Source organism: Gopherus evgoodei, chromosome 1, assembly GCF_007399415.2.
Source record: "Gopherus evgoodei ecotype Sinaloan lineage chromosome 1, rGopEvg1_v1.p, whole genome shotgun sequence".
In the NCBI taxonomy this organism is placed as follows: domain Eukaryota; kingdom Metazoa; phylum Chordata; order Testudines; family Testudinidae; genus Gopherus; species Gopherus evgoodei.
In genome coordinates, this window is record NC_044322.1 from 361,334,375 (window position 1) to 361,353,659 (window position 19,285).

At 43.0% G+C, this 19,285-nt stretch overlaps 1 protein-coding gene across 1 annotated transcript in view; it reads left to right on the forward strand.

The window, feature by feature from the left end:
* LRGUK (leucine rich repeats and guanylate kinase domain containing) overlaps positions 1 to 19,285 on the forward strand; it is a 79,753-nt gene that overhangs the window by 53,047 nt on the left and 7,421 nt on the right. The window contains 4 exon segments of the mRNA XM_030575954.1: positions 703 to 816; positions 5,764 to 5,921; positions 9,118 to 9,206; positions 19,069 to 19,200. Of these exon segments, the coding sequence (XP_030431814.1) occupies positions 703 to 816; positions 5,764 to 5,921; positions 9,118 to 9,206; positions 19,069 to 19,200 (493 nt within the window).

Here is a 19,285-nt window from a genome sequence, read left to right on the forward strand (position 1 = left end):
AAGAGAGCAGCGGCTGCAAGGGCCTTCTCTGTGAGGACCCTTCTACTTTGAAACTTGATCACCTCCTTGAGGTAAAATAATTGAATCTGTTGATCTTTGTGGTATTGTGAAACAAATGTTTTCTCCCTGTGTTTAGGGAGTGAGGGAACATCATGAGGGAAGGTATCAAGTGGTAGGACTGAAGATTTTTCCTAGTTTATTATGTTTTTTGACTGGCCATTGCTGGGTGTGGATTTGGGTCTAGGGTTTAGATGAAATTGCTGGCCTTGTGAATTATTACAATTATATTTTTAATTATTGTCAAGGGCACCTGAAGCCAGGAATAGGGAGCCTTACATTTTTTAGTCTAAAATGGAAGAAATAAAAGGCAATAAATAAAATCAGATTGAGGAGGAGAACATTTAGTCTGACTTATAGGAATTTAGAATGTAGCTGAATTTAGGAAGAGCTTCTTCATGGTAGTAGGCTGTGGATGATTCCCCTCATCACTTGAGGAACATTTACAGGTAGATTGGGAATACATTTACCAGAGAATGTATTGTGGAGAACAAGCCCAAACTGGTAGGGAGGTAGGCTGGGTGAACTAGCAGGACATTTTCATCTCTGACTTCTGCGATGTTATAATTTCGTGCTGGTGCAAGGCAGTTCTTTTATCATACATCCTTTCCCTCCCTCCTTGAAATGTGCATCTGTTTCCTGTAGATGATTACGATGAGGCATACACACAGCTGAGTCTCCTCATAAAGGAATACCTAGGTATGATACAGACTTCAGATTTGGACAGCAGTTGGGTCTTGGACGACAAAGCATTCACAGGTACTGTACATGACTTTCCAACTGTGCCTGCCAGTCAGGAACTAACACCAACTTTATTAGGAGAGTGTTACTAATTGTTGTCAGATGCCTACCGGTGTGGTGCTGTGCTCTCTTCAATGTTGATATCACTCGGCTGCGTGCATGTGTTCCCTCTGTGTGCTGTTCCAGCTCTGCGCAGATAGCTGACACAGCAGGAGAAAACCCCCAATGACCACAGAGTCCAGTAAGGTATGAAGGCACGTCAGCCAGGTTTATCGTCAAACGAAGCACAATGATAGTTCCCCCTAGATTTTTACTCTAGTGCAGGGCATACTACTAATATGTGCCCCCTGGCAATGGACTCAGCTCAGTCAGTGGCGGGACTTTCCACTGCCCCCTCGGCTGGACAAAGACACCGCCCCTGGGATGCATCCTTATACACAGGGACAAACAAGTTACACATCACTCCTGACGTATTGAGGTGCAGCCCCTCTACGCAGCAAGGTACAACCCCTCTTCGTAGTAAGGTGCCACCTCTCACCTTGTACATGTTGGTTTGAACAAAACAACTCTATCCGTCATATTACCCTTTTGCCCCTGTCATTGGGGTGGGTTAGCCTGTTCCTTGTTATCTGTGGAATGTTCCAGTATAGAGTGTTCTGGTACCGTGTTTATGCTTCAATACACTATGTGGATATATATTTATGCAACATCAGCCCTTTTCTTGCCAGCTTCTGTGAGCAGGGCCTGCCAAGTCTTGACCATTACTTTAGTTCAGGCCTCAGGCCTCAAACCAGGCCTCTGATACCAAGGTTTATGTCTCAGAGCCTCCTCTTACTACACTAATTACTTGTCAATTATAAACCTTAGTGCTCTGTGTGTGAGAGAGGTGGCCTCCGTGATTACTGGCCTGTGAAAACTGCAGGCCTCCCACTGAGTCATGTGCCTGCCTAATTGTCCCTCTCCTAGGAACCGAGTCTGTAATGCTGCTCCTTCCGGTTACTTACAGTTACTTTATATGGCAGCTGACTTGGGAGAACAGTGTTAGGAAGAGTGCATTGTGTGACCCTAATGTTATATGGAGGCAGGTTACTCCCTAACTGATAGACATCCACTCATCAGGGAAGATTTTTAAGTGAGATTCACAACACAAAACATGTCACCTTGGTTGACATCTTTGTACCTATCAGGCTAATGAGAAAAAAGAAGTGGGGCTGTGAGACTGAACACTTATATTCCTCCTCGCCTCAGGGTGATCAGAGATATGAATGAGGTCTCTCCAAATCAGGATCACTCTTGCCATTAGCCAATCACCCCAGTCTCCTTTTAACAATAATTCTTTACTGCCGAGTTAGCCTGGGTGATTGACACCTGGATTAACCTAGCTTGGGTACAGCCACACTTCACAGTCACATCTGAGTTACTTTGTCCTCGGTGGTGCTGCACGCCTTTATGTGTGTCACTAGAGCTTTGGGGACATATCCCATGATTCTTTGTGCTGCAGTAAACTAAGTCTCTTTAGGAGTCTTTCCCAGTGAATTGTGGGAGAACTTGCCTATCATTTTGGACATACAGGGAAATTGTGGGAAGGCACTGCAGGACTATCAGCACTTGGGTGATTTAGCCCATATTCTCACTGATAAGTGGGTGGCATACCAGCCTGAGTGCAAGGGGAACCCAGGGTCTCACCCATACCCGCAGCTGGGCCAGCTAGCTCAGGTGTAAAGCACCACTAAATTCAGATGTGTGGACAGGAGGAGACTTAGGGCTGGTCTACACTACGGGGGAAAATCAATCTTAGATACGCAACTTCAGTGAATAACGTAGCTGAAGTCGAAGTATCTAAGATCGAATTACTCACCATCCTCATGGCGCGGGATCGATGTCCGCTGCTCCCCCTGTCAATTCCGCAACTCCGTTTGGGTTGGTGGAGTTACGGAACCGATATAAGTGCATTCGGGGATCGATATATCGCGTCTAGATGAGACGCGATATATCGATCCCCGAGCAATTGATTGCTACCCGCCGATACAGCGGGTAGTGAAGACGTACCCTTAGAGGAGACACCTGAGCTAACTCTGTGGTGAAGACCCTTAATGGTGAGACATGCTTCTCCGTAATGCCAAGTAAGTTATTAAAGAAATCCATCCTTATTCTGGCCCTAGATTCCGTTCTGTTTCCGCTATTTGGTCTATACACTTTTGTAGCTAAGAGAGCCCCCAGTGGGAATGAGGAAGGGGAGACAGAGTTTCTTGACAGGGATTTTCATAATAAAGAAAGACAAGAAACTTGTTTATGATAGCTCTTTTCTCCAAGAGCTTCCATAGTGCACAGGTTGTTTTAGATCCAGTGCTGAAGGAGGGTGACTGTTTTCCTAAATAGGGGAACAGCCAGTAGTCATGACCTTCTGCATGGCTTGCAAGGCTGCAGGTAGGAGAATCTGAAGAGCGCGTAAGACTAGCACAAAAACGTTAATGAAAAAGTGTAAATTATGTCAAGTGGTTTCATATCCTGAAAAAATTAATAAATGTTGATTTATCTGCGGGGAATGAAAAGCCTCAACGTATAAATACTACCATGACAGGTAGCTTTTAAAGAAACCAATAAATGTAATCTAAATCTGGACTGTCTTAATTTTAACTTCTAGCAGTGCCAGTGTTTGTTTGAGGTTAGGGAAGGCTTGTGGGACTGACTGGATTTTGGAGAAGCAGGTTACCATGTATGCTGTATCGTGTTCTTGCAATCCTGCTCTTAGTTATTTTCTGCTAAAACACTAGGGCAGGTGTTCTCAAATTTCATTGCACTGTGATCCCCTTCTGACAACAAACATTACTACATGACCCCAGGAAGGGGAACAGAAGCCTGAACCTGCCTGAGCCCCACTACCACCCGGGGTGGGGTGGGGGTCAAAGCTGAAGCCTAATGGCTTCAGCCTCAGGCAGGGGGCTGGTAACCTGAGCCCTGCCGCCGACGGTTGAAGCACTCGGGCTTAGGCCCCGGGTGGTGGGGGTTGGGCTTCAGCCCTGGGCCCCAGCAAGTCTAAGTTAGCCCTGGTGACCCTATTAAAATGGGATCCCAACCCACAGTTTGAGAACAGCTGCGCTAGGGTCTTTCTGGCACAGGAGGGAGAACAAAGTGGAAGGATTACGGACAGAAGAGATTCTTATCTAATTATAATATGTTCTATCTAAAGCACCTGACATTCCTTTAACAACATCTTAATATTCTTTCACATTTTGAAATTGTGTCAATTTATACTTTGTAGCTAGCCACAGAAATTCCATTAATAGTACCGGATTTTGGTAATTTTGCTCTCCATAAAGTAACTTTTAAATTGACCGTGCATCGTTAAATTCACTTCGAGCTTCATTTATAGGAGTTTAAATAAATTTAACTATCTTAGTTCTGGAGAGAGTGTCTCTTCTCATGGACTGTCTGAAATAATTGATTTTAAAGAATTTGCCTAAAGGCTGACTTTATTATGGACATTTTTAGTAAGAGAGTAGAAGGGAGAAGATTGGTTCTGTGATATTATGAGAGGTTGTTAATTCTTTTTTTAATGAGCTGCCATTTGAGATCTTTTGTTCATGTACAGAGTAAAGACACTGGGAGAGAATCGATAAGCTCTTCTTTTGAAACACTTTTTATAGAAGAAATTACTATACTAGCTAGCATGATGATAATGCTTTGCGCGTACTTAGCAGTTTTCATCCAAGATTTTGGTGCTTTATAACTATTAGGTAAGCTTCACAACACTCTGGATAGTAATACATACTTCACAATATTTCACAGATGGGACACTGGGGCTGTAGCTGATTATCAGTGGTGCTGAGCTCTCAGAATTCCCATTGAAGTAGGTTTGAGTGGTGGGTGCTCAGCGTGTCTGAAAATCAGGCTCAGTAAATCATTTGCCGAACCTGGAATAGAACTGAGGAGCCCATAACTCCCCTGTTCTAATCACTAGATATTCCAGTATCTGCATATCAGCAACTTGAGCTGGTGGGGCTGAAGGACATTTGGGGAAAGTTGGCATTTATTTATTACATAATTACAGAACCAAACATACACAAAATATGTGTGTGTAAGATTGTATGTGTTTGATTGTCTCCCTCTCCTCCACCCTTCATTTATTACTCTTCTCTTTAGATTGTAGGTACTTTGAGAGAATTACTTTTGTACAGCACCTACTACAGTGGGGCCTTTCTCCTGATTGGGTTTTCTAACCACTCCCATAATATAAATATTCGTTTCCTTTATATTTTAAATTGATATTTAAGGGTAATTCGTTAGATAAACTGAAGCCCAGCCTCCTTATTTGTGGCTGTAATTTTGCACCCTCGAATTTTGCTTGAAAAATAGTGTGTTAGTTGCATCTCCAGCTATCTGATTTAGTTGCATTTCTGACTACCTGTAAATCCAGTAGAGATGCAAGTACTTACATTTGCACCCAGAGGTGAATTATGTGCATAAAAATTCAGATGCAAATGATTCTGACAGAAGGAAGGGCAAGCGATTCAAATTCCATGGTTGTGAGGTAGGTCAAACATAGCCTCTAAACAGCTTACTAGTGGTAACAATGTTTAATAGCTAGCAGCTCAGGAAAATAAAATTAAGCAAAGCAACATGCCGTACTCCGTCAGTGGTTTCTGTTTTGAGTATTTTTGAGACCCTACACTTCCCTTAGTATTTTGAGGGTGAATTGGTTAATATTTGTGAAGTGCTTTACAAATTACAAAAAGTGCTATTTATTTTTATTCCATTCCTTGGGATCTATTTCTTAGAACTGAGTATCTTCTTATCTTTTTCACTTTCATTCTTACCATTTGCAAACCCAGAACAGTGCCAAAAGATACATCGTTATTCTGAAACCGCAGACATGGAGTTTCTCAAACAAGATTTCAACTTCTTGTAAACAGAGTTTACAGTAAAGGATTTGTTGCAATAATAACAATACCTGTTCCCTACTAGATTCCAGCTCACTGTCTTTTGGAGATCACAAAGCTTTAACCAGTGGAGGGACCATTAGAATTGTCCAGCCTTCTGACATCAATGAATTTTCGGACTCTTCAGCCAAAAACTACTCTGCTAGAATCTCAGCCAAACTTGCTGCACAAAAGACCCCAGTGGTAAGGGGGAAATGCTCTAATTTTACCATTATCGAATGCTAAACTATGAGTAGGATGTTTAAGCTTTGGTCAATCCCTCCAGCCTCCATATCATTTTTACTGCTGTTCTCTGAACTCCTTCCAGTTTGTCAATATTTTCCCAGTAGTGGAATGCCCAGAATCAAATGCGCCAAAGGCAGCTGAAAGAAAATGGCATGAGCATCATCAACTGAGGAGGAGATAGGGTAGGGAACCGTGGGCCTAATCTTTTTACACCAGTTTTACACTAGAGCAGCTTCATTGATTCTGTGGAAGTTGCTCCTGATTTATGTGGTGTAAGTTAGATGAGGATCAGCTCCTATATAGTTTTACAAGAATGCATGGAAACAATCCAAATTCAGGATAAATAATGGACGTGCTGCCATGAGATACCAGGAAATTGTCTAACAGGACATCAAGAGCTTTGAACCCGATTCTGCTCCCATTGAAGTCAAAACTCTCATTCACCTGAGTGGCTGCATGCTTGGCATAGTTGCCACCAGAGATTAAATTCAGACATGTTTTGCTGCTGCTTTTTCTTTTTTGACCCAGAGACTCAACAGTGTGCTTAAATTTCAAACAATCTGGTGCAATCCAAACTTCATTTTTTGTAGGTTGTTCCCTAAAGGCAGACTTTAATTCACTTTCCTTGCAGGCAGTGGTGGAGTTGGTGCTGTCAAACAGATATTTCTAATGCTCCTTTTCAATGGCAATGCTGGGGGGGGAGGGGAAACGAAAGCTTCAAAATATGTTCCATTCCAGGGCTATGAAGTCATAATGATGAGTGATGGTTTGGGCAGGTCTGGCTTGCTGGATAATTATTGCCACTATCTCTGTATTTATAGCCATCTACACCTGATTCTGATGTCTAGAGTTTTTATTCTGGATGGAGCAGAGAATCAAAAAAACCCACTGCTACCCAAGGCTTAAAAAAAGGCTTTCTGTAGTGGGGAGAAAGGTATGACTGTAAAATGGGCGACTCAGACAAAGAGCCCTCCCATTTTTCAGACATCTTAAGAAAAATCCCATGTCTTGTGCCGTGTAGAGTTAAATTTGTGTCATTTCATTTAATGTTTATTTCATCAGAATATATATTAGCTTAAGCTGAAGGAGAAGGCTGTGTTTCTCTCACTTCAGCAGCCTTCTGCCATCATCTGTATCGTAGCAATTTTATGCCTCTCTCTCTTTATTGCACCTTATGTCGACACTTCACATTTTGTCAAGCCAGGGAGATAAGTGTTTTATGATGAAGGTGGCTATAATTTAGCCCGGCTTTAAGTTCTTCAGTGGTTAAAAGGCTTTCTTTATTAGTTTCCATGTTCATCACTGTTAATATCTGCCAAACTATTTACTAGGCCTTCTAAGTGCCCAATATATTTGTTCATGTGTATGATGAGGTTCTGTAGGATCGACTGAAATGTCAATCAGTAAGTGCTCCGAGGTGAAGCACGAGTGCAGCTCTGATAATTTTCAGTATTAAAGATTGTAAATATGCCTGTTGGGATTTTAAAGTAAAATCCTGTCTAAATTGTTCCATTTGGAAGTAGAAATGATTCCTTTGTTTTTTGCATGTGGCATGACTGCTACAACTGCATTCTATGCTTCCTATGTGTAGAATGGCAAAGTGAAAGAGAGCATAAAATAACTAGCACTGGCAATCCAGGAGCAGGCTAGAGTAAAGGCTTGCTGACCAGGAAAAGAACCATCATTTCCCATGGCCTTTGCAACTGCTGGGTGCAAAACACGTTACACCAATGTTGCACATGTAGAAATAACTATACAAGTTGCAAGGCAGTACAGAACCAGGCCCTGCAATCCATACAAAGATCAGAAAGAATTACTTCTTTACTAAGTACATGCTTTGTGTAACAGCTGTCTGAAATCTGTGTTAGGTCTGGACCTAGCTGGAGTAGCAAAAGGGAAGGAATTCACAACAATCTGTGGATGAATAGGTACAACAATAGGTACAACAAGACTCTCTTTCTTGTTCATCCTTTGCCATCTGAAGAGCCATTCCTGGGATGGGAGTCACAGAGAGTCACCAGATAAACTGTGGTGTGGGGTCTTATTGTACCATCGTGATGCCAAACCAGTGTGTAATAATGTCATCACAAGATGACTGTTGGGTTTTTTTTTGAGCTTTCTCTTGCCTTACCCACACTGGGTATGTCTGTACTGGGAAATTATACTGTGCTGCTGCAGCACATGTTAACTAACACACCTGTTAGAACCACAGGACTGGATTCTGCAGTCTGCTAAGGCTACCTTGTGCTAGGTATGCACAGTAGCCCGAGAGGGACTGTAGATTTCCAGCAGAGAATTCCCTCGGTGTAAGGGGAATCTCAGCTGGTGTAGAGTGGCAGAGGTGGTGTAGCCGCCAACATTCCCCCACCCTTAGAGTGAGCGGACAAGGAAAGCAGCATGTCAGGAGTGTGTTGGAAGCAAATTCTACTATACTGCATCCTTTGCTGGTGGAAGAAACCTTATGGGAGCAGCATCAATTAAAGTAGGATTATTCTTGCTTTAATTTATACTGGGGTTGTGAATCAACCAGCTCCCTGCAGTCACCCCTTTCTGCTACATCCTAGCGTAGCTCAGATGTAATGAAGAATCAGGGCTTCATTGTAAACCAGGACCGCCATATTTAAAACCAGATGTGACTTTAAAGACAAAAGTTCTGTCTACACTGATGGCTGAGTGATATTTAACACCCTGTTAGTTAACATGTTATAACACAATGTAATTTCCCAGTATAGATTAACCTATACACTCAAGAGTCTTTGACCATGTCTACACTACCATTTTTGTCAGCAAAACTGGTGTTGCTTAGGGGTGTGAAAAAACACCCCCCTGAGTAAGATGTGTTTCACTGGTATAAGTGGTAGTGTGCACAGCACTGTGCCGGTGGGAGAGTTTCTCCTACCGACATACTTACTGCTGCTCATTGGAAGTGGTTTAACTATGTCGATGGGAGAGCTCTCTCTCATTGGCATAGAGTGGCTACACGAGAGATCTTATAGCGGCACAGCTGCATTGGTACAGCTGGGCCACTGTTAGGTCTCTAGTGTAGACATGGCCTTAGCCAGAGACAGGAATGTCATGGCCATTTGTTACTCTTTTTGAAGGCCTGTATGTACTTGTAAGTTATTGTAATAAGTTGATCATATTTCTTCTTCAGGAGGAAGCATCTCTGCAGAGGCGGCAATGTACAGCACGTCAGGCGCTGTTGGGGAAGGCTCCTAGTGCATATGCCCAACTGTTTCAAAGGTAATACAGGCATTTGTATGAGTCACGTCCTTTTCAACCAAATGAAAAATGTCCATCTTGAACTTCTTCCCCATTGCGTCTACAAGATGAATGACCAGAAACTCTCAAAGATCACAAGTCACATGGTTGACTCTCCCTCCTCCTTAAAGGCTTTATGTCGAACCCTACAGTTAAGCCCTATACATGGAGATGCGCCCTCTGGCTTGAGAGTTGCAATGGTCTTAAACTAACAGTGTGAGACCAACCTGCAGTATATCTGGGGCTGTGAATTTATAACACAAACAATGACAAGGCGGCCTAGCGCTCAGCAGGGAGCAGTTGGTGGGGGCAGAGAAGCTGGTGCAGCTGGACCCCACCCCTGGGGGGCGAGAAGCCTCGAGCAACTTCCCCTGGCTCCCGGCAGGGAGGAGGGAAGAGGGGGCAGCCCTCTGGGAGTCTATTGCTCAGGGTACCCAGTAGGGAGCTGCCAGCAGAATTGAGAGACTGGCCTCTCAGCTCCCCACTCTGTCCCTCTTAGGTTGGTGGATGCACACCACTGGTGTATATTAGGTTGACTTACATTTCTAGCATAGACATGCCCTTAGTCCACTGTTCTTTGCTGCCTTTATTTCCCCGTGTCTTGCTCATACTTTGGATTCTGTGTTTGGAGTGAAAATAAGACTTTGTTTTGGCAGAGCTGTCAGATAGGAGAAAAACTCCCATCACCCTCAGTTGGTATTTGCAAGGACATCTGTGCTCAGTGAAAACAAATTGCATGCAGGAGTAGGCAACACTCCGTTCCATATGGTGATGCAAGGAGTGAAGTCAGGAAATGCCATAAATATGAACAGTTGAGACTCAGAGTTGGACGGCGAGCCCTGAAATCATAGCTATTAGATAGAAAAGAGACCTGCAGGTCATTTAGTCCATACTAATGGCTGGTGCATGATTTCCCCTATAGTATGTTTACTAGTGCGATATCCAATCTAGTTTTAAATGTACCTTGAGATTGGCCTTTCACCTTAGAAGGCTCTTCCACAGATTAATATATCTCCCTCAGGAAGATTATTGTGATATCTACCCTAAATTATTGCTATCTCAGTTTCATCCCATTGCTCCTAGTTATACCTCTTGTCCCACTCAAAATAATTCCTCTTCATTTTTTATGCAATTCAGAAAATTAGATTGTTACCATGTCTCCACTTTCTATTAGTCAGCAATTAGCCAAACTACATATAGTTACATTGTTTCATCTTTCCTCACAAGTCGGTTCCTTTAGCCCCCTGGTAAATATTGGTGGCATGCTCTTTATTTCTTCCAATCTGTTAACATCTGGTAATTAGATGCCAGAATTGATCACAATATTCCAGGTGCAGCTACAACAAGGGGTAGCAAAGATGACACAATTACCTTTGGTCTCTGGGACATGATACCTCTTTGCCACTGCATATGCAGCTCAAAATTGCATTGGCATTTTGCAGTCATTTTGTGTGACAAACCCAGGTCTGACTTCCTGGTCATTGTCATCTCTAGGTTTTTCTGCATGCTGCTTCCTAGGTTTGTCCTTTCCGTGGAGTGTCTGCCTGTGACTTAGATTATTTCTTTCCCAGTGTGTATTTATTTGAACATTTTTTCTGTTTCTACTTGGTTTCAGAAGTCAAGTACAAATCACATCTCTCTGAAATTTGATTATAAAAATTTCTCTTGACATCCATCATTTTTCTCGTGCCAGCTGTGTTCTTGTACATTGTCTGCTTTCATTAAAAATACAATGTACCCATTCAGGGAAAATGTTTCTTAATCTCAAAGTTTAGTGACCATGGGAGTGAGCTTCTTACTGTACTGTTGTCAAGCTGTCATGGTATAATCCCCCACTCTGAACCTTAGCGTCCAAACGATGGGGTACCAGCATGAATTCCTCTAAGCTCAATTACCAGCTTAGAACCTGTAGTGCTGCCACCAACCAGGAAGTCCAGTGCCTGGTACACTCTGGTCCCCCCCAAAATCTTGCCTGGGGACCCCCAAGACCCAGTCCCTCTGGATCTTAACACAAGGAAAGGAAACTCTTTCCCTCACCATTGCCTCTCCCAGGCTTCCCCTCCCTGGGTTACCCTGGAAGATCACTGTGATTCAAACTCCTTGAATCTTAAAACAGAGAGGAAAATTCACCTTCCCCCATCCTTCTCTCTCCCCCTTCCAGACTCTCCCTGAGAGAGAAAGTAATCCTAACACAGAGAGAAAATTAACCTCTCTCTCCCCCTTCTCTTCTTCTCCCCCTCAATTCCCTGGTGAATCCAGACCCAGTCCCCTGGGGTCTCACCAGAATAAAAGACAATCAGGTTCTTAAACAAGAAAAGCTTTTAATTAAAGAAAGAAAAAACAGTAAAAAATATCTTTGTAAATTTAAGATGGAATATGTTACAGGGTCTTTCAGCTATAGACACTGGGAATACCCTCCCAGCCTAAGTATACAAGTACAAAGTAAAATCCTTTCAGCAAAATACAAATTTGAACTCCTTCCAGCCAAATACACATTTGCAAATAAAGAAAACAAACATAAACCTAACTCACCTTATCTATCTAGTACTCACTATTCTGAGCACATAAGAGCTTGTATCAGAGAGATTGGAGAGAAACCTGGTTGCATGTCTGGTCTCTCTCAGAACCCAGAGAGAACAACAACCAAAAAACTAACAGCACACACACAAACTTCCCTCCCTCAAGATTTGAAAGTATCCTGTCCCCTGATTGGTCCTCTGGTCAGGTGACAGCCAGGCTCACTGAACTTGTTAATCCTTTACAGGCAAAAGAGACATGAAGTACTCCTGTTCTATTAACCCTTAACTATCTGTTTATGACACAAGCAAAAGAGAATTACTGTTTGCATAGGACTTAGACGAATGCTATCCCTTTTACTAGCAGTGCAGCTGAACTGACTGAGAGAATGCTGATCCTAGAATTGTACTGACATAACTAAAGATCCTAACAGACAAAGAAAGAAAGCCTCAAAAAAGCTATATTAACTCCAAGCTCCATTGGAAATGGAAAGTGGAAAACCACTGTTTGCCACAATGGATGAACTTAGTAGGGAAAGAAACTTTGTTCCATTGAGGGAATTGTAAATAATTTGAAACAAAATACATTTATAGCTATAATAAAATACCTGATTTTTTTTTTTAAAAAGCACAACTCTCTAATTGGTAAATATACAGAATATTTGTCATATACAAATACCAGTGTTTACTGCCTAGCATTTTATACAATGCTATAAACTACTGAATTGGATGTTTTAAGATTTTGGGACATGTCCTTGACCAATGTAAATCAAAAGTATCTCAGTTTAAATCAAAGAAGTTAGACTGGTTTTAAAAATGGTTTAACGGAAGAATCAGTTCTGTTTTATTTATTGCAACAGCCAAAGGAATAAATACATAAATTTATATTTTTAAATGGAGATTTAAAATCTGACTTCCTTATTTTTTGCCTGTAGCTATGTGCAGTTGCAATTCAGGTTATTTTGATGTTTAACTACCTGATACAGTATGTGGGCACAATCGGGTAGTTCAGTGTTTCTCAAACTGGAGTTGCTGCTTGTGTAGGGAAAGCCCCTGGTGGGCCGGGCCTGTTTGTTTACCTGCCCCTTCCGCAGGTTCGGCCAATCGTGGCTCCTACTGGCCGCGATTCGCCGCCAATGGGGGCTGCTGGAAGCGGCGGCCAGTAAGTCCCTCGACTATGATCCTGGCTGCACCCCAACTCAGAGAATTCACACACTTTGCAATCTCGGCACTGCTGCCTTCCAGGACGGGGCTTAGTGCTAAGGAGGTATGTTCCATGCATTTTAACATGACATGCCTGATACACTCTCTTCTGCATGGATAGCTCATGGTCAGGGCATGAGTGTTCCATGCAGGTGGCGATGTGAAAGATTTGGTGGCTTTCCTGTTTGATCATAAGAAGATAAAAATGGCCATACTGGGTCAGACCAAAGGTCCATCTTGCCTAGTATTCGGTCTTCTGACAATGTCCAATGCCAGGTGCCCCAGAAGGAATGAACAGAATAGATAATCACCAAGTGATCCATCCCCTGTCGCGCATTCCCAGCTTCTGGCAAACAGAGGCTAGGGACGCCATCCCTGCCCATCCTGGCTAATAACCATTGATGGACCTACCCTTCATGAATTTATCTAGTTCTTTTCTGAACCCTTTTATAGTCTTGGCCTTCACAACATCCCTCTGGCAAGGAGTTCCACAGGTTAACTGTGCATTGTGTGAAAAAAATACTTCCTTTTGTTTGCTTTAATCCTGCTGCCTATTAATTTCATTTGGTGGCCTCTAGTTCTTGTGTTATGAGAAGGAGTAAATAACACTTCCTTATTTACTTTCTCCACACCAATCATGATTTTATAGATGTCAATCAAATCTGCCCTTAGCAGTCTCTTTTCTAATTTGAAAAGTCCCAGTCTTATTAATCTCGCCTCATACGGAAGCCATTCTATACCCCTAATTGCCCTTTTCTGAACCTTTTCCAAGTCCAGTATATCTTTTTTGAGATAGGGCGACAATATCTGCAGTATTCAAGATGTGAGCATACCATGGATTTATATAGAGGCAATATGATATTTTCTGTCTTCTTATCTACTGTGACAAAGTTCCTCCTTTACCTTGGTGGGTCCTGCGCGTATTGGCGGATTTGCTCACCTCAGTGATCTTCCCCTCTGGTGGAACCCACAGTCTGAGTCAACTCCTCCTGTGTCTGATCAGGAGTTACAAGGTTTGGGGGGAACCCGGGCCCGCCCTCTACTCCGGGTTCCAGCCCAGGGCCCTGTGGATTGCAGCTGTCTATAGTGCCTCCTGTAACAGCTGCATGACAGCTACAACTCCCTGGGCTACTTCCCCATGGCCTCCTCCAAACACCTTCTTTATCCTCACCACAGGACCTTCCTCCTGGTGTCTGATAATGCTTGATTGTCTAATAATTCCTCAATCCTCCAGTAGCACACCCTCTCAGTCTCAGCTCCTTGCACCTCTTGCTCCCAACTCCTCACACGCGCTTCCGCTCCTCCCCGCCTGACTGGAGTGAGCTCCTTTTTAAACCCAGGTGCCCTGATTAGCCTGCCTTGATTGGCTGCAGGTGTTCTAATCAATGTAGCTATCTCCACTGCCTTCTGGAAAGATCTTAATTGGCCCCAGGTGCCTTGATTAACCTGGAGCAACTGCCATTTGGTTACCATGGTACTAGGGATTTGTTTAGCCTGGGGCTAATATACCTGTTCCTCAGTACTTTACTGTAGCCATCTGGCCTTGCCCCATCACACTATCCCTTTCTTAATGATTCCCAACATTCTGTTCACTTTTTTGACTGCCGCGGCACATTGAGTGGATGTTTTCAGAGAACTATCCACTATGACTCCAAGATCTCTTGAGTGGTCACAGCTAATTTAGACCCCATCATTTTATAGGTATAGTTGGGATTATGTTTTCCAATGTGCATTACTTTGCATTTATCAACATTGAATTTCATCTGCCATTTTGTTACCCAGTCACCCAGTTTGAGAGATCTTTTTGGAGGTCTTTTCAGTCTGCCTGGGACTTAATTATCTTGAATAGTTTTGTATCATCTGCAAATTTTGCCACCTCATTGGTTACCTCTTTCTCCAGATCATTTATGAATAGGTTGAATAGGACTGGTCCAAGTACAGACCCCTAGGGGACACCGCTATTTACCTCTCCCCATTCTGAAAACTGGCCATTTATTCCTATCCTTTGTTTCCTATTTTTTAACCAGTTACAAATCCCTCTTATCCCATGACTGCTTAATTTGCTTAAGAGCCTTTGGTGAGGGACTTTGCTTTCTGTGTCCCATTGATTATCCTCATACCACCAACTTTCTATGCTGCCTGTTATATGAATATCCTCATTTAATATGAGGCCCTCTAATTCACCCATCTTATTATTTAGACTTCTAGCATTTGTATATAGGCACTTTAAAAACTACATGATGTAATTGAATGGGACTTTTTTTCTTTTGACTGTTTCTCATCAGATCCTCCCTGTATTTATCATCTTCCATCCTCTCCTCCTTTTTAGTACACAGGGAATCTCCATTTATAGATCCTCCCCTAAGGGATGTCCAAACCACATGCTTCTCCGCACCTGTTGGCTTTCCCTCAGCCCTTAGTTTGAAAACTGCTCTATGACCTTTTTAATTTTAAGCACCATCTATCTGGTTCCATTTTGGTTTAGGTGGAGCCCATCCTTTCTATACAGGCTCCCTCTTTCCCAAAAGTTGCCCCAGTTCCTAAAAAATCTAAACCCCTCCTCCCTACCCCATCGTCTCATCCACGGACCGAGACCCTGCAGTTCTACCTGTCTAACTGGCTTTGCATGTGGATCTGGAATTATTTCAGAGAATGCTACCATGGAGGTCCTGGACTTCAGTCTCTTACCTTGCAGCCTAAATTTGGCCTCCAGGACCTCTCTTCTATCTTTCTCTATATTATTGGTAACTACCTGTACCAAGACCACTGGCTGCTTCCCAGCACTACATGTAAGCTTATCTAGATGTCTCGAGAGATCTGCAACCTTCATAACAGGAAGGCAAGTCACAATGCTCCCGGTCTCCCGGTCATTGCAAACCCATCTATCTATGTTTCTAATGATCGAATCTCCCATTGCTAATACCTGTCTCTTCCTAATAACTAGAGTTCCCTCCCTTGGAGAGGTATCCTAAGTGTGAAAAGTTACCGCAACATCACCTAGAAGGAGGGTCCCAACTATGGGATCATTTCCCTCTGCTCCAGTTAGATGCTCTCCTTCCCTAAGACTTTCACCCTCCTCAACAGCACAAAGGCTGTCAGACTGTGGGTGGGACCATTCTACCTGGAAAGTCTCATCTATATACTTCTCTATCTCCCTTCGCTCTTTCAGCTCAGCCATCCTGGTCTCCAAAGCCCGTACACAGTCTCTGAGGGCCAGGAGCTCCTTGCACCGAAGACACACATTCACCACCTGCCCATAGAGCAGGTAATAATATATGCTGCATTGGCTGCAATAAACTGGGTAACTCCCACTCTGTTGCTGGACTTCTGCCTGCGTTCCCTTTTTACTCCTGAAGCTTGTTCCTTTGTTGTTGTTTTTGTTTTTATCGGGGGTAGTTTGGGCTTTAAGTTTCAAGAAGTGTAAGGAATGTTAAGTGTATGTAGCACCTTCCCCTGCCACACACACTTTCCCTGGAGAACTCCCTTGCAAAACTCCCGTTAGCCGCTCCTGTTCGCTATCTTCTCTGGTCGCTTAGGAGCGGGCTTTTTAAAGTCCTGGTCTTCCTGAGTAGCCCCGCACCCTGGGTAAGGGTTGATGGGTACAGTTTACAGGTACAACGTAATGTTGCTTTGCCACATTATTCTGTGCCCATTTTGGGGGCAGAAAGAAAGAGGCAGTAACTGTGGCCCTAGGTACATGGATGTCCTCTTCAGAGTGTCAAAGTGGACGAGGTAATTTCTTTTACTGGACCTGCTTCTGCTGTTCAGAGAGAGACAAGCTTTCAAGCTTACACAGAACCCTTCTTCAGGTCTGGGAAATGTACTCAGAAGTACTGAAACATACTCATTCTCTCCCTGATAGAATTTGGCCCTATCAAAAATAGTACCACACCCACCTAGTCTCTCTAATATCCTGGTACCAACATGGCTACATCAATACTGCATATGCTTCAGAGTAATTTAACTTAGCTGACATGTTTTTCAGCAGCCTAAAGCAACAGAAATTAAAAACTCCCCGAATATGAATGTTTCTAATGAAACTGATGACAAAACCTTAATGACAGAGTCAAACTCAATTGTCAGTGTGAAAAATAAGAGATTTGGCGGGGAGGGGGAAATCCCTGTGAAGCCTTTTAAAACACGTTTCTTTCAATTGTCTGGTTGGTTGTTTTAAGTGTATCTATCAGTAGGGATTTAGCCTTTGAGAATGGGTCACTGATTCTGACTCAAAGCCTTCACTTTAGGGAGCAGAGTCCATTTTCGTGTGACGGATGAGTCCTTAGACTGTGACCTTCCATCTGAAGTGGTGCATGATGTATCCTCTTCTCAGATTTCTGTTTGAGCTCTCCTAACCTCTGCTGTCAAGCTGCGTGTTTCAGCATTGCATATTGAGTGGAGATCTTTGTTAGGAAATGTGTGTGGGAGGAGGAGGGTTGTCTTTTGTTTCTTTTAAATGCCATGACATTGATGGCTCTCAAAAGCTTTCTAAATCAATGGCTCTGAGAGCCGGCAATGGGATAAAGGACCCTTTTTCTCTATGTAATTGGTTCATGCCAATAATGACCAAAAGCCGTTACCTGCTGGCAACCATTTGGTGGCCTATGCAATAGAAATTTGTGGGCTTACTTTAAGGGAGATTTATTTGTAAGTAGGATTAATAGGATAAAACTAAGAAAGGGCAAATGAAAGACCAATGGCAGAAAAATCCTGTGTTAGGCTATGGAATGATTCCCCAAGGAAACTGGTGACAATCCCATCACTGACACATTTTAAAAAATAAACAGGACAAAGCACTAGAAAACGTGCAATAGGGAACAGTCCTGCATTGACAAATTTTGGTTTAGACAAATGAAAGATCCTTTGTGATTCTAGCGTCTTTGATTCCTGTGGGACAAGGATCTACAAACTACTTCTGCAGTTGACAACATTATTGGCAATCTTAGCAGAAGAGCTAAATAACGAGGAGACATGGCACTTAAATTGGCTGGTCACCCTTAGAAGAAAGAGGTTCCTTCAGTGCTGAGTTGGGGTGTATCAGCAAGATGGCTGCTGCACCTGTACATAGGATAGATAAAGGACATCTTTTAAGAGCTGTAACTTAATTTTAAATAAAACATTGTAAGAGGAACTTCTCTTACATTGGAAATTCAGCACAGCTCTTTGGCACTGTGACTAATGTCTATATAAAAAATGGAGGCGATACTGCAGTTAGCGTGGGTTACGTTTTGTTAGATGTGACCATGAGTGACTGTTGTGGAAGACATACAGAAGGAACTCCAGGCTTTGTTAATAATAGACACAAGATGATGAGAAAAATAATGCTGTATGCGAGACTTTCAAATGGGACCTGTGCTCCTACGTCACTTGAGTGCGTTTGAAAAGCTCACCCTTAATAGGATTTAATAGATCAAACTCATTTTTTTTCCATTTAAACAAATGTGCTTAGCTTACCACTTTGGAATCAGGAGCACATAGATGCAATATTGATTGTAGTTCCAGGAGTCTGTGTTTATTGTTGTACCACACACATTTTAGGGAGGTAGGGATAGCTCAGTGGTTTGAGCATTGACCTGCTAAACCCAGGGTTGTGAGCTCAATCTTTGAGGGGGCCACTTAGGCATCTGGGGCAAAAATTGGTCCTGCTAGTGAAGGCAGGGGACTGGACTCAATGACCTTTCGAGGTCCCTTCCAGCTCTAGGAGATTGGTATATCTCCAATTATTACAATGGGGTCTACTAAGCAGAGATGGGGACTGGGAGTCTGGACTCCTGCTTTTCTCTTTCCGCTTCAGTTGGTGCCTTGATACATAACCTTGGGCAAGTCAGTTAGGCCAAAATTTTCAAACTGGGCGCCTAAAGTTAGGCAGCTACATCAATTTAGAGATCTATGTTAGTGGCCTGAATTTTAAAGCAGCTGTCAGAATTCCTATTACAATCTAGGCTCTATGGGAAGTGTTGGCTTTAACTTCTGTGGCTCACTTTCCCCATCTGAAAAATTGGCATAATACTAACCCAGCTTTATAAAGCACTCCGAGATACTCTGATGAAGGACACCGGATCAGTGTGTTGAAAGTAGTGGATTAATGTATGCACTGCCTGCTTAACTTTCTTTTTATGTCATTTCAGGCATCTTGCAAGTACCCCTGCAGCGATCAGCCCACACAGATTACTGGAGCCACCATCATATACCTCTATGCTCCCAAGTGGAAGTAATGTCACCCAAGACCAGAGTCTGCCCCCTGCTAGCCCGGACACCAGGTGAGTTTAGCTGTTGGATGAACAGATGATTGCTGGACAGGTTGAAGGATAATGCTGTATCGCACAGGACTTAAAACCATTTCCC